The sequence below is a fragment of the Argiope bruennichi genome, chromosome 2, assembly GCF_947563725.1.
Source record: "Argiope bruennichi chromosome 2, qqArgBrue1.1, whole genome shotgun sequence".
Classification (NCBI taxonomy): domain Eukaryota; kingdom Metazoa; phylum Arthropoda; class Arachnida; order Araneae; family Araneidae; genus Argiope; species Argiope bruennichi.
The window spans coordinates 101,188,869-101,205,947 of NC_079152.1; the positions used below are offsets into that span (position 1 = coordinate 101,188,869).

At 27.0% G+C, this 17,079-nt stretch overlaps 2 protein-coding genes across 3 annotated transcripts in view; one reads left to right on the top strand and one right to left on the bottom strand.

The window, feature by feature from the left end:
* The window catches only part of LOC129956261 (putative phosphatidate phosphatase), a 33,561-nt gene extending 22,743 nt beyond the window's left edge, over nucleotides 1-10,818 (bottom strand). The window contains exon 1 of one of the 2 annotated variants that reach the window (XM_056068291.1): nucleotides 10,750-10,818. The gene's annotated coding sequence lies outside the window, so the exon portion shown is untranslated. The remainder of the gene's footprint in view (nucleotides 1-10,749) is intronic. The other variant, XM_056068290.1, reaches the window with a different exon arrangement.
* Nucleotides 5,563-16,975, top strand: LOC129956334 (uncharacterized). The gene is made up of 7 exons (XM_056068293.1): nucleotides 5,563-5,578; nucleotides 5,886-6,010; nucleotides 8,314-8,372; nucleotides 9,372-9,476; nucleotides 14,793-14,825; nucleotides 14,982-15,020; nucleotides 16,852-16,975. The coding sequence occupies exons 2-7, from the start codon at nucleotides 5,965-5,967 to the stop codon at nucleotides 16,915-16,917; spliced, it is 348 nt and encodes a 115-aa protein (XP_055924268.1). The 5' UTR covers nucleotides 5,563-5,578; nucleotides 5,886-5,964; the 3' UTR covers nucleotides 16,918-16,975.
* Nucleotides 16,976-17,079: the final 104 nt, after the last annotated feature.

Below are 17,079 nucleotides of genomic sequence, written 5' to 3' on the forward strand. Positions count from 1 at the left end.
AACGAATTCCATAACTCGGCAAACTCTAAAGCTGAACTCTAGGACAGTTCTTCATATTTTATAGTCTGAATTGATGAGGAATCGAACTTTCAGGAAATTTCTACGTTTCTCAAAATACAAGTTTCGTCAAACCTCAACACATCACGCTTCTTGAACAGGCACTTGCAGCGAAATTTATCACAGATTCTCCAAAAAATGTAGCCAAGTTAAAATCGCCGTAACATTGCAAATATTAATTTTTTTTTAAAAAATTATAATAATTTAGAGATATTATTTTAAAAATCAGAAATATTATCTCTGAGTAATAATGCACATCATAATCTCAAATAATTTATGTTATATATGTCCTCATACAATATACAGGGTGTTTATAAAGTCCCGGGCCCATTTTGATGTTTCATAACTCGTAAAATAACAAAGATATAAACAAACTTATGGCATTTATTGATGGAATAACTCATATATTTTCTTTTTCAGGTTTGAATATTTTTACTTTTGTAAATATCGTCTGCACGTGTGGTTAATTTCAGATAATTTCATTTTCCAGTCTAAATATCTGTACTTTTCTAAATATTGTCTGATTATTAATTGCATTTTTCTATCTTTTGTTTTTGGCAACTATTGCAATGTTATGTTTACTTTTGATGTGTTTGTTCTATGTAGTACTTTTGTATGTGATGTTTTATTCTAGCGGATATTAAGGAGAATGCATACACCACAAGAGAAAACACAGATTTTATGGTGGTTCATAGAAATGAAATCTATAGTGCAAGCACAGAGAAATTTCAGAAGAATTTACCAAAAAGATCCTCCATCGAAAAACAGCATCTTGCGGTGGAAAAAGAATTTTCTAGAAATTGGAAGTATCGAAGATAAGAAACGTTCCAGACGTCCTTGCACAAGTGATTTTGATGTTGAGCGTGTCAGAGAGACATTTTTACACAATCCTAGAATATCTGTGAGATCAGCGGCAACAGAATTGGATATGCCAATTTCGACGGTGTACAAGGTTATTAAGAAAAAATTAAGACTGCATGCATACAAAGTTCAAATTGTTCAAGTTTTGGAACCGAACGATAGACCTAGGAGGATGGCCTTTGCAACAGATATGCTAAGGAGGATAGAAGATGCTGCTGATTTTCTGAAGAGCATAATGTTCTCCGATGAAGCATCCTTTCATGTTTCTGGCATTGTCAATCTGCGCAAATGGCTCTGTGGATGCCGACATGCTTGTCGCTACCTGGCGTGAAATTGACTACCGACTTGATATTCTCCGTGCGACGAAGGGGGCACACGTGGAAGTTCATTGACAAGGGTCATGAAACTTTTTGAGTCTATTTAACCATTTATGTTATTAATTTAAATCTATCTTTATTATTTTATGAGTTATTAAACATCAAAATGGGTCCGGGACTTTATAAACACCCTGTATATATGTCCTTAAAAAGATTTCTCTCAACATAAAATGTGCTAACATATAAATGTGCAATAACGTGCTCATAAGAACATAGTCCAACAAATGTATGAAGTACTTGTGATATATCCCATGCATCATATGTTGTTGTGTTGTGCTGTGACTTGTGGCACTTTACAAGGCCGCTGAAAATATCATATGATATAATAAAATGTTATTATTGTTAATCAAATTCATAAATTAACACCAAAAAGCTGGAATTGCATCATGCATCACGATAAAGGAATTTCATTACTTGCACGAAACCAAAATTATAACACATAACAAAGAAAATGTTTCTGTTAAGAAAGACGGAATGATAGAACTACTTAACATTTCTAGGTAAACATTTAAACATTGGTTTACAATCTGACTTTTAAGCATCATGAGGTAATATTACATACAGCATTATACAAAACTTATAAAAGTTATAAAACGTTACTTAGTTTAAAACGATTCTCTGAAAATGACTGAAATGTCATGGACATTTTCTAGATATTTTAATCCTATTCATTTAAAGCATCAGAAAGCCTGAATATAAAAAGCGTAAATATTATAATCAAACAAATAAATTGGATTAGGAAGCAATATTTATAGCTTCCACCATTTTTCTCAGAAAGGTTATTCAAATCTCAGGCTGTATACAAATTCGATTTTTAGCAGAATAGATGTGAAGTTTCTATTATTTTCACTGACTTTTTCAAAACAACAGCGCAATTGCATGACAATCAATGGCATAAATTCCCAAACAACACAAACATTCCGTATAAATATTTATACTGACAATGAAATAACTGACAATAAACATCCCAATCGAATTTCAACACTTTTTTGCGAATAACAAAATTAAATATTATTCTGTAAGAGCGAAAGCCTTTCAGTTATCTTTTTTCGTAAGGTTACTATATGATTTACAACTTAAAAAATTCTCAAATCATCGAAAATACAGAATTCTTTATGGCTTTCAGTCACATATATAAAATATCAGTCAGAAAGCGTTTAAATCAACCAGTTAATGATGTGCAAGGCAAGTTCGTTCGGGTATTTCTGTGAAAATTTAAAATTATTGCATGATCTGGAGGGAAAAAATTTCTCGAACAACATGCAACCTGGTGTAACATAAGAAAAGGGAGCATTACTTTCTCAAAATATAACTCACTTTTCATAATGTCAACGACAGAACATAATCTTCCACTCAGAAAGTTCTCAAGCCATCAAAACAAACAAAAATTTGTTTCTATCACATAAATGAAAAGCAGGTTAAACTATCATAATCGGCCTTCAATATATTTCTCGGATGAAATAGATCTGTCTTTAATAGAATGGCTTCTGAAGGGAATATGATGTTGCAGCAAATAGAGGCACCTGTGTAAATCTCCGTGTAATTGTTCCATTGCATATCATATTTTGTTTTGTATACATTTCTTTTCAGTTTCCGGAAAGGCAGAAATTTTCTGGATTTGTTTTACTAAAGCGTATGAAATTAAAAATGGATCCATATTCTTTTAGTAAACATGTGTATAGTTTCCACATTTTTAATGAGACAATGTTCATTGTTTTACAAAAGTTTTCTAAATTTTCGAATCATATTTATATAGAATGGAAGAAATGTCTGATCTTAAACAATAAATTCACCAAAAAAATACGTTTTTAAGAGTTTATGTCCGTTCTTATCATCATAATGAGAAATTAATAATTGTTCAAAAGTTTCTTAAAATTTGATATGTATAAATGGAAAATCAAAAAAAAAAAAAAATTCCTAAACTTAATATTAGAAAAGTATACATCACCATAAATATATCAGTAAAGTTACTGGATTGCCTTTATTAATGATTACAGTGCCGTTGTAGTTACAGATGACATATTACCATTTGAATTTAACCAAAATCTCCATTTATTTAAAATTTTTCGAAACCTTTCCAGCAACTGATCTTCAAGAAATTATTTATTTTTATATCAATTTTACTACAATTGGGCATAGATTTTTCGGAATAAAAGAATAATATATGTTAATTTTAGCAAACCCTGTTCAAATCGTTATTAGAAATACTTATATATGTAGAGAATAAGCGAAATAATATTATATTAATAATGAAATTTTAAAACTTCCAACTTTATTCATGGTATATTCTGTTGCATTCGTTTAAATGCAACTTTTCATTGAATCCGCCCTTTTTAAAATAATGTTATAATATTGGGAAATAAAAACTTATTGCAAAATTATTTTTACCTAAGAAACAGAACCAAGCATACTTTTTAATGTTTAATCATCGCTAAAAGCTAACCCTTATGATATCAACATGAAATAAATATATTTTGTTTATTTTATATTTAGTCTTAATTTCAGAATTTATTTCAATAAATTTCTGCTAAAATGCAACTTGTATACAAAATTTGATTCTCATTTTTACATTATTATTCTATTAGAATTGTGTGGGATAATATTAAATGTAAAAATAATTAATACACTAAATACATATTTTTTTTCAAAATTAGAGCTTGAGAGGATCGCACTTCTACAGTTTATTTCGTCTTTCAAATTAAAATTTCGTTAAATCGTTACCAAGAAATTTTGAAGATTTTTCTTATGATCGGAATTACTAATTCGTTATAATTCTATGCGACTTTTAAAACTGACATATAAGTAGATATTATTTTTATTGATCTAACAATATTACAATAACTCTTTTGTCAAGAATGACATATATAATACTTGGATTGAATTATAGGACGTCTGTAACTAATGTATTATTGTGACACTTTTAGATATCAAAGAAAAAAAATGAAGGCCCAAAATTAAATTTTTTAAGAATATTTAAAAATGTTTTGCAAAACTACTATTATTACCCATGATTTCCGATATACAATACGTCACCCAATTATGAAATAAAAATTTTAATTCTTATGTCAATAGGCAAGATATACGGACGACTTATTAATATAGTTTAGAAATATTTCTGATTCGTATTGCTAGAAAATCAAATTTCTAATAATAGAATTTTATTAGAAATATAATAGACACTTAATTTTAAGGCATTGTGATAATTTGTATTGTTACCTTTACTTTATATATCTTATTCTTTCTGTAAAAAATTGCAAAAATTTTTGCATACTTTACGGAAAATTAGAAAGAAAACTTTTTTATATATACTGATCTCTTTTAAAAGCTCTTTCTTTTAAATATGGCAAATAGGAGTGCATTTAAAATAACTTTATTTAAATTATTTCAATTGGCGACCCAAAGAGTTTTCAAATTTAAACTTCTTCATAAGTTCTAAATTCCCTAATTTATGATTCTTTAGACACACAGCAAAATAAAAGAAATTAAAAAACACACACAAAAATGAAGTTTTTCAGTGAAAACTGTTGAATAATATTTTCGCTCTGCTAATGCATATATTTATATATATTTTTTTTTAATCTTTAAAAATAAAGACCTAAAATATAACAGAAATTAAAATTTCTTGATTTTTAATAATTCTCTAATCGTGCATAAAAATAATAAATTATTATTAAGTTTTTATTCTTATAACAATTTCCTTTTTGTGAATGCTCTAAAAATGTAGATTTTTTTACAAAATATGCTTATATAACTTTAAAAAATAATTTTAAAGAAATCTGATAAAAATCATTTATTTAACAGAGGAATTTTATTGATTTCATTAAATTGTTTCAAAACTGTTTCTACGCTTTTCTTAAGTATTTGGTTGCAAATAAAAAAAATAGCAAACTTCAAATTTAGCAAAGCGAAGAAATTAAAAAGAAAAGCACCATTAATTTGTCACATTCTGCATATCATTACATAAATGTATAGCATCTGCATAAATGTATTATATAAAATTCATAATTTTTCTATCTTTAAAAAACATAATGAATTGTTTTAAAATTCTAAATATTGAAACTTGTTTTTGGTAATGATAATACCTCTATTGACTGTAACAGTTAAGTAATAATGCAAACGAAATGAACTCTGTTGTAAAAATTCTATTAAATTAATTCTCCTTAATGATAATTTATATCAAATGTTTTTAATTTAAAATCGCCGTCGAATGATTTGCCAACACTTTTTTTCTAGTAAGAACTAATCGTCTGAAAACGTGCTTTGGAATCTGTAGCGTCTCTACGGTAAGCGATTTCTTGCAACTCAATGAACCATACAATAAAATAGAATAATCCCTTGCCTGCTTACACATATTGAATTTTCAAATGCATAACGCAAAACAACCTTGAAAAAATGTATTTCTATCTTAGAAAATCTCAAGTACTTTCTTAGTGGTAGAATTAATTAAATCAATCAATCGAAATTTTGAAGGTCTGTGAATGCTTATATAAAGTCGTTTTCTCTTTTTTTGCTCTTGTTACTGAAACTCCGATAACCATAGTGTATTTGCTATTTGTTAATTTCCTTCGCTGAAAAAATGAACCCTTTTAGCTTCCAAGTTTTCAGTGGACTATTTGTACTTTTTGTTTGTGTTTATTCAGAGAAATCTCCTGAAGCTCAACTCGTTACGATGACAAAAAGTGAATTGGAGGAAATAGTGCATTGTCTTTCAGAATGTGAGTAATTCTTTAAATAATTTCTTTGGCATTCCTTTTTATGAAGATTTTTTAGCTAATTTTCCATCATCAGGTGCACATTATTTTACTAATAAAAGAATTCTTGAAATTTGAGTTAAATAAAATTCTTCAATGGCTAGTTTGATACAAAATATAGTATATATTTTAAAATATATATGCCCATCGGAAAATTTACTATAAATCTGTGATGCATTTAAAAAAATTGAGTTTATTTACTGGAAACCTCTTATGATGGTTGCATATTTACTTACATAACTTTAATAGATTGCAGCATTTATTCCTATCTTAGTGAAATCAAACACAGACAACTATTTTTAGTGTATATTAAACAAACCATATTTTTTCCGTAAATTCCTATTTTTATTTTTTACAAAAATAAAACCAAAATTCAATTTATTTACGCTAAAATTATTTATTCAGCCTGTGAAAATAACAGAGGAACTCATAAGCAGTAACATATTTTAAACTAAACAAATAAACAATAGTCTTTTTTTTTTTTTTTTTTACAAAATAAGCTGCTTTTTGAATTTTTCTTCTTCATCAAAGAACATATTAGATGTTTTTAAATGAAACCAGCATGAGAGTTAGATGTCTCGCGTAGCTATAATATGGGCACATTTCGTGCTCTTAATTTAATACCTAAAAGAGCTACTCTCGACCTGCCATAGTATCTGGGATAAGCTGAATGATCCGCATTATCACGCTACACTTTGGCGGGATCTTATCGGTTATCGCCAGCCACCGTACAGTTTCTCTCGCAGGAGATATGTCTCATTTTCTAGCATAGTGAGGAAAAACTGGCATGAATTTTAGAATTTTTATTATGGCCTAAAGTTTAATGCCGATCTAAGTGTACTACAAAATGGTGAGAAACTCTAATATTTATTTTTCACAATTGTTCTAAAACTTTTTTTCTACTATTTTTATATCTCATATACGAAGCATTTAAAAAATTTAAAGTAAATGAAAGCATAAAAAAAGATTGAAAGAATGAATTAATCTCTGCGTTTCAGATCAACCCTGAACACGAACTGTTATGCGGTCTTTATTCCAAATTTGTATATTTCTATCAAATTTTGGATGAAATCCTCAAAGGAAATCTTCCTATCCGGTTGTCCTATTATAAGTTATGATTATAAAATAATTATAAAACGCAGGAAGCTAGCTGTATAAAGTTTGGTGCATGTATTTAGTATCTAAAGTGTAGATATGAATCGAATTTGGAACCACATCCATTAAAGAGTTGACATCCATGCCTGCTTTTATTGTACAAATTGGATCATCATATTTATTTGATCGCTTTAAAATCTCTCTCTCTCTCTCTCTCTTTTTTCTCTCCATTTTGAGAATACATAACCTGCAATATTTCTGTCTATGTTTATTGTTTTTTTTTGTTTATGTGATTTCCTTTATATTATATTTTTGTTTCAAACGTGAGGCTCCTAAAATGAATCTATCACCTTAATAGTACCTATTGGGTACCTTGTAGTACATATAAGACTCTCTCTCTCAATTCTTATTGATTGAATACGTCCACTAAATAAGTTTGGCATTTCAAATTGGTATGCTACATTGGTGCCGAAATCCAATATATATATATCGTTCTTTCTTTAATAAAATTGTCTCCTTTTTCTCCCTAATTTATTTTTTTACCTTATACCTCGTGTGTCTTATAGAATTCAAATTAATTATTGGTTGAAACAACTGTAATGAGTTTTACATTTTTCTTATAATAGAATATTTTATATTATACTGCGGCATTTCATGAAATATTAATGAAGAAAAAAGAAGAAGAAATGTGGAGGTACTTAATTTGTTAAATTAATAGGTAAAAAATAAAACATACCAAATAAAATGTGATATAGTGCTTTGAAAATATCTGTATATTTATTTTTTAAGTATTAATTTTCTAAAAATTAAGTAATAATTAAATTTTAGTAACTACTTGTTTATTTATTTTTTAAGCATTAATTTTTGCCAGTTTTTAATCTGAATTTAATAGTATCATATTTTAATATCATTAATTTTAATTGACGCAATGCTTTTATTAAAATGGTTCTAATATCTTTACGCTGAGATATTTCTTCATTACTCTTCTTTCTAAAAATATACAATGGATTCTATGCATAAGTTTTAAAAGAAATCGCAGAATCATGTACTTGAAACTATATATTTAAATAAATCTCAACAATTAAATTCGCAGTTGTCTTCAACCGTTAAGCATTTCAATGTTTTATTTCACACTGAAATATATGTTAATAACTATTTCTTTCTCATTTTAGCAAAAAATCAACGTTTGTGCGACAGGTTTCAGATTTGCAACACGCTTATGCCAGAACAGGTAATAAATTACCCATTTCAAAAATCTCATTTTCAATATTTTTATGTAAATATAAATTTACAACATTTTTGTTAAGTTAAGATAAAAATTATTAATTTTTTACTAAATCCATTTCGTTTTTCTTGTCTATCAATATATTTTATTTAGAACAAAAAATAAAAATTATTTTCATAATTATTCAGTATTTATACAATGCACATTATAATAAAAATTAGACAATAAAAAACTGGTCTTATAATGATTACTATAAAATGCTTCCAAATGTAAAAAAAAAAACTGATGTTGCTATCAAAAAATATCACTCAAGATTACATAAAATTCAAACAGTTGAATCTCAATCAATTACCGAAACTGAAAAATATAAAGACAAAGATATTTGGATTTATAAACTAATGGGACTAATATCATTTACGAAGTTATTTTGGTTTTAGTAGGCGTATTTCAATTTATTTATTATCTGTTTCGTGAACATACACATTGTATACGGAATCTATTTTTTACAATACACTTGCAAAAACAATTTTTGAGAATGCTTTACTACCTTACACTTTCGTTCAAAATTAGGCACAAATTGTTTATTTTAAGCTTGCTTGCTTAAAACAGGCAACTGAAATCAAATCCAGATAATTAAGGATTACTAGAATGCATCACCTAAAAAAATTATTTTTTTAAATAAATATTTACATTCATTTTAATATTTAAAACAGATTTTATATACAATCAATTTTGATTGTCAGGAATTGAGAATAGTTGTAGTATTAAGTAATTAACACGCATACAAAGTAAATTTCCTTATATATATTATGTGATTATAAATTTTATATTCATTTGAAATTTCATCCATATTTATTTTTGATTAGAAATATGATACGAGAATTTCTTATTAAAGAATTTTTAATAGGAATAAATACCAGCCTGTTGTTAAATCTGTCTTGAAAAAAGAAGATAAAAATTTAAGAAATTTATTTTATTAATTGTCAAATTCCATCCTTCCTTTAGGTAAAAATGGCTCTTTTCAAATGTGAAAGAATAATTGACCCAAGTGGAAAGAGAAGATGTAACGAAAAGGAAAAACTATATTCCTCTCGAGAGGTATTTTCAAAGGTAATGATTTTATATAATTTTTAATGCTGAATTTTACATTCCAAATTAGATTAAAATTTATTATTAAATGAAAAGATTTCATTTTAAACAATTTTTAATTCCCTGAATTGTAATGACTGCTGCATCAATATTAATTCTTAAACAAAAATTTTCTTCAAGAGTTTTCTGAATTGAATTATAATAAACTATTCAAATGTTTTACCACCTGATGCCAATCCTTCAATTATTACCATGTGAGAACATGATGTTGTTTTGGTTTGAAGATTTTGAGGCCCCAAAACGCAAAGGCAGAAAATTGGCACTTGAGGCATTATTTTTTCGCTTTTAGGGTTATTAGAAAGTGATAAAGAATAAGCGTAATGATAAAGTATTGTCACATTTGGTGATTTATCAAAAACAAAAAATTACAACTTGGCGTGAATGTCCGCCATGTATTCGATTCTCTGTCAGGTCAGAAAGTCAAAATTGTGCCAATCTCCAAACTCTCGCCAAAAAATTACCATCCTGGATGGATACCAGAAATGATAACAAAAGGCTTTTAGCGATAGTATTAAAAAATTGTTACGATTACATTTGGTGAGAAATCGCTCCAAATATTTCAATTTTGGCGACTGTACATTAATGTTAAGCCTAGTTGCAGTCGTTAGGACTTTCCTACGGAAATTGATATACTACGGAATATTTCAGACAGTCATATCTTCCAACAAATAGTCAATTTTTTTAATGATTTCACATCTGTACAGTTTTCACTTCATTTTAATAATATTTTTAATTCAATTTGATACACTATCTGAAATAGTCTTTTTAAATGCTATGGTGTCATCCATCAAAATATTGAATTGCGTGTTTTTACCAATCATTAACTCAGTTGTAGGATATTCACACTCGCTTTCTTTCATAATCTATACATTTTTTCAATCTGCAATAAACTAACTCATTTAATTTATGTGTTTTAATCGGATTTCTGTCGGAGTGATACCACGGGACTTAAAAAAAAACAAAGTTCTCACATGAAAACTTAAAATTTGTGATAGAAGATTTCATTTTATATATTCATAAACATCCCATATTTCACACAGATACTTAATAAAATTTACATTTAAAATTTAGGTCATCATTCGACCTAAAAAGCATACATTCACTGATACTTTATTAGTTCTAGTACATTCTTTTCATCTAAATAACTGGAGAACCTTCTTGAACATTATTTAATCCTATATCAAAATATGGTAAACTCTGAGCAAATGGAAGGAGGAAAAAAAGCATATCTTACCAAAACTTTTTGAGAAATTCAACAAAATAAAAGAAATCATTGTTCTCCGCATCGAAACAGGAAAATTATGAGATACATAAATTATAAAATGAAAATCTAAGAACCGACTTCATTATTTACATTTAGCACCTGGAACAACATGGTAGAGGATGTCTTTTATAGCTTAATCAAAATGGAATAAAGTTTCAATAAAAAGAATTTATCTTAAAACTTTCTGTATTTCAATAATAACCATTTGCTACAATATGTTATCTTCCTGCCTGAATTATAGCTTTGTTAAAAAGTGTTATTTATCATAACAAACACATCATTTGAATATTGCTAAAAGATTTTATTAAAAATGCTGTTTCTGTAATTATTGCTTATAAATTTATTCATATTTTATTTTAAGCGGCTAAATATTTCCAATAAAAAACTGCGAAGAATTTAATTTAAATGTTCATTGAAATAATAGCATAATCACAAAACATTTTTGGAATCGTCTTAGATGTACAGCAAAAAATTCCTATTTGTCGATATTTGAAATAAAAATTTATCTGAACATGATAAATTACCCCAAAGGAAAATTAATTTTTTTCTCAATTTTTGTTTTGTTTTGTTTTAATATTTGAAAAAAAAATGCTTTGAAAATCCAACTTTTAACTCATAAAAAAGGGCATTTTTTTTTTTTTTTTTTTTTTTTTTTTGTTATCCTCAGTATCATTATTGAGAGGCAATTTTATTTTTTCAAAACTCGAAAGGAATAAGTAAATAATTATATCTACTTAATTTAGGCTATTTAATATAAACACTTGTTATTTATTAAAAAGTTGCGTTAAATTGTTAATAAAACAGTTAATGATAAGCAACAGTATCAAAAAATTTGGCAAAATGATATTATTTAGTTTACAGGTTGATAAAAGTACAAAAAGGTGATGAATTACAGGAAGAACAAATAAAACGAACAAATGTTTTTTACACGAGGACAGCTGCAGGAAACGATATAAAAGAAAAGTGGGGGGAGGGGAGAAGAAAAGAAAGAAGGAGAGGTGGAAAAAGTTTCGCTGTACTTAATTAAGCGCTGCGGCGCCATCTACTGGAAAGCATAATAGTTAAGGGAGGTATTGGTAAAGTTGGTTTGAAAATCCATTGAAAGAATCGTTAACGATAGAAATCCCAGTTCTTGAGGGTACAAAAGTTCATTATAAAATTAATTTAAACTTGATCAAAGTTGCCATAATTTGAACTGGAATAATTTATCACAATTCAATTAAAAAATTTGTCGAGGAAAGTTTTTGTTCAAGAGTTAGTTTTGGTGCAGTCATACTATCAAAAGGATGAAACATTATTAAGCTATTTTCATCTAATAAAATTAAGTATTAGACTTACACAAAATTAATGAAGCGGTAGAATTTTCGAATCATTAAAACATTTTTCTCGGTTTGGCAAACATTCATAAAGAACGAAAAAAAAAATATTTTATGTGTCTCTCTTTTTTGTCGAGTTATTATTATTTTGTATTGAGTATTCAATACAAATTTAGATATATTAATTCACTGAGTAATTCTAGAATTGAATTTTATAAAATTCATAAATTAAGTAATTCTAGAATGAAAATTTTAAAAAATCATAAATTGCATTCATCTTTTCTTTTTTTTTTTTCGAGTTTTAAACTTAGTAACTATTTATTATGTAAAAAATAAAAATAATAACTAACTTTTTAAAAGTAATTACTGAAGTAAATTTCGTTTTTAGCATTCACAATCGGATTCCTTTTAGTTCAATAACAAAATTCAAAAACGCTTTTATACATTATGATTTTTTTTCTATAGATGTACGACAATCAAAGGGGTAAAAATCGAATTTTGAAAATAACTTTACATTTTGAAATTATAATCCAGAAAACTAGGCTGACCTTCACTTCCTTTACCGTAGAATTTATTCAGTGTGAAGTGGAATTTTGCAAAGCTGAAATATCTACAAAGTTTTGCTTTTAAAAAAAACCCGTCTACATAGCTACTGGAGAATATCTAAAACTAGTAAAGAATATTAATTATTGTGAAAAACCGACATTTTGCAGATGCCGATATTCTTTGATAAATGTCAGCTTTCTCCCATTCCTTTGGTGCAAGACTGAAATATTTGTTAATAATTACTAATATGTTTATAAACAAATACATGGATACATTAATAATAATATATATTAATTATTGAAATATATTTATAATATTGCATCGGCAAATGTAGTCAGCAATCAGCACGTATTAATGATGATTTTCGAATAAAACTGTTTTTCTTCCTTGAAGACACAGCTGTAACGTTTTAAACAATATTTTGCTATTAAAAATATATTATGATGTATATCAAAATATCTGAAAGCTCGAGCAGTAGTATATGTTAATAAAGAGTTGAAAGCAATAATAAAGATCCTTAAAAATTATGTGATTAGTGTTATATAAGCTTATTTATTACAAAATAATTTAATTGTTATGTTTGCCTAATTAGTTATGTCTTCTCGGTTTGGCTATCTCCAGAGCTTATCTGGGTTTGTTAACATATGCCGGCAATAGTTCTGAATGTATAAAATATTCAAAAGTCAAATATTCGGTTTTTCACTAGACTATTTGGAATTTTCGACACTGATTGAAGATAAAAGACATTCTCTAGTTTCAGTCTTTCCCTGTAACAAATATACTTATTACGCAATTTTAAAACTTTATATACTGTACAATTTTAATTGGGTTTACTAGTAAACAATAAATGCTCAAATTAATGCTAACTGAAACACGACACATCCAATATATAAACGTAGGTTACAAAAATATTAATATTTTGATTAGAACATAAGTCATGGTTATGTTTAACAGTACTGAAAGTATTTTAAAATCAAATTCAATCGTTATCATTAAACTTTCTACTAAAGCAGACATTTGTAGATTTTGGATTAGCAGTGTTTTAACAAAGTTAAGAAGATAGTTGATTAATTATGTTATTATTTTTTGAAGTATCATTTAAAGTTCGTCAACATTTGCTCTACCGTGTGATTCTTGCCGATTTTTAGGCTATTAATGTTTGGAATGCAATTAACAGCAAATTTGAGTTTTAGATCCTTTTAAAAAGCGAATTAAATCAAAATGTTACACAGAAGTAATTAAAGTCACGAAATTACATAGATTTAATGTTTTGTGTTTTTGAGCTATCACTTTTTACATGCTTATGAAAATACTGTTTGTTATACCAGCATACCTACTGACAGACAGCCAATCCACTGACAGATATGATCTTTAATTTGATTAGAATCTACGTTTTAAATATAAATCTATGTACTAAATTTTATTTCACTAGTTCTTTTCCATTTGTTGTTGTCATGTTAACTTATATTTGGACAGTCAGCGAGATATACTTTGAAAGGATTTCGTTCAAAATTTGAACACGATAACTACAAACCTGGTATTGCGTCCCAATTAATTTATCGTGTTCACAGACGACAAACATAATTCCAAATAGCCTAAGCTTTCAAATATTATGCATAATAGAGTGAGAATGATTCTCATGGTTTTACATTGAAATATCTTTCCTTTCGTTTAGTTCCTTTCAGAATTTAATAAATATAAATCAGTATGAATAAAATTAATTAAAAAGTTTTGATTTCCATTTATATTCGTCTATATATAAGTAAATAAACAATTTTAGTTGAAGTCATTTATTCTTTTATGCTTAATAATTGCTACAGTGTTTGCCTATTTTTAAAGAAGTTTTTATATTTTATTTCATGGAGCAGAATAACGGTACACTGTATTAAAGCTGTTTCAAATTTTATTTGCCATACTTTGTCTATATAAAGAGAAAAAATACACAATATATAAAAATAAAAGAAGACATTGTCAGCTGAAATAGGCAGCAGTGTTTACAACACTTACTGTAGTAAATGTATATTTAAAATCTCCCATATATACTTATATAAAATCAACCTTAAAATGTACGAATTTTGTTGAAAAGTTAAAATGCTTATTCGAAAATATTATTTAAATTCTTATTTTGAAATTTTTATTAATCTTTTCCAGATATTTGATTGCATCAGCCAAAATGCCTTTAAGGTGAGTTGTTTTTATATAGAACGCCAATTAAATAGCTAATTCCTATTTAATACTTTATATTTAATATCATCAACATGCTTTGTCATAATCTCTTTAATATTCAGAATACCATCTTGATTTGCAGCTTAATTATCATTCTTTTTCTTCTCTTTTTAGTTTACCGCAGAGGAAAGTAGGAAAATGGTGGAGTTTGAGGTAAGTGACATGAAAATGATACTTGAATTCTCATTAAATTTTAATTCCAGCAAAATCATTCTAGATAATTGTAAAATATGGACTCACATAATTATACGTACAAGCGTATATTAACGACCTATTATGCCTGTAAGATTTTGCTTGTTTTAATTGGCCTTCGTGAATCTCGAACATTTTGTTTGTAGATTTCACTGAAAAAATAAACTCTCTGACTTAATCCATTTTAATTATGCGTACGTTAAGAATCAGTTTTTATGTATTCTATTACTATCGTAATTTCTCTTAATAAATTTATTTATAATTTTCAAAAAATAAGTCTTTTCATAATCTATTCCTATTATTAAGAATTATATAGGTATATGTTTTTGTGTTACGTTTTTAATAAGGTTCAGACAAATTTCTAAATTTGTCATCAATAAATAATTTTACAGTTCACAAAAAAAATCCTACAGCTTTTAAAGATAGCTATATTTTTAGATCCTATTTTGAAGCAACACAAGAGGTATTTTGGGACAGACCATGTAATTTTAAACTGTGGTCAAGTCACAAAGATGGTGCCTGAACAGCTGCAATCGTCTCTAAACTTAGACCTCACACCATAGGCAAAGAATTTGGACTTTAAAATAGAATAGCGTATTTAAAATAGAAAAAAAGAGCTCATACTGTGGTTCCTCACACTTGGTCCATATTTTCGTGATTAAATATAGCATCATATAGTATATTCTAGAAATGGCACCTTATTTTAGACATTTGTATTGAATTTAAGTCAACAGTAGCGATAAACTGCTTTTAGTAATGCGTTTAAAACGAAATTCTCGTATAACAATACCCTTCTCTCTGCTATTTAAAGTCAAAATATAAATAAATATTACTTTTAATTTAAACATGTCAAAATATTAAAAACTTATCTTTTTGCATCATTTTTCAAAAAAAAAATGCGTCAATGGAAGAGGACTTTCGTTGGTTAAATTTAACTTTGCATCATGTTTACATGAACTACTGGTTTATTTTAGAACATCTTTAGTGCACTTAAGTTAACAACAACATCAGTACGTATTCAGTAATATGTAGCGGTTACACAACTCTACTACTTTCTCTTTTGACGAAACAGGTGGCATTACCTTATTAACATGAATGTATATTGCCTATGATCCTTCTTGAGGGTCATTATTAGATTGTATTCTAAGTGAGTGTCGTGTATTTTCGTGTTTGTGTTTGTTTTGTGAAATGTGGAACTTAGAAAATAATTAAATAACTGCTCCTGGAACTTGTCTGTTATTTTCACTGCCTCATAATGAAGTTATGAAGAGTCTCATCCCTTTCACATGTTTTTAAAAGGCATTTCTCATATTAAATATAACCTTTCGTTATATGAAGTCATAATAAAAATAAATAATGTCAACATTGAAATGAATCACAAAAATATATCATCATTTTTGCAACATTTTTCAAAAAGTCGTACTGTAATGTAATAAGGAAAAAAAGAAGCAGAAGATAATTTTTCTTTTGTTTTCCCTGAATTCTTATGCAAATAATAAAGCAAGTTTAATTTTGAAACCCTTTTATTTTCTTTTTTAATGTGGCAAAATTTCCATTTGAAATAACCAATTTTTTTTTTAAATAATAGTAGAAATCCAAGTCGATTTAATCATTAAGATATAATTTCTGTATTTTAATATGAAATAAATATTTCAAAATTCTTACACTCTTTAATAACAATAGAATTTTTCCTAATTTTTTTCCCATTTTAAAATGTTTTATTGTCACAAATGTAATAATTTTTTATAAATTTGTTGATGAAGATTATTGAAATGGTTCTTTTTTTTTTCAGACATGTGCCAGAAATCTTTACGTCGGAAACTGCAAACTACTGGCTAGAGAGAAAAAGGGAAATTAAAACCTTATGAAAACATTTTAAAATGAATATGCGTTGTCATTATTTCAATATTTGAAATAATTCAATCGCTCAAGTTTATTTGTTGAAAATATTGATGATTTTTTTGAAAAAAATTATTCATTTCAACTTTCATACTCCAAGAATGAGTATTTATATTGTTTG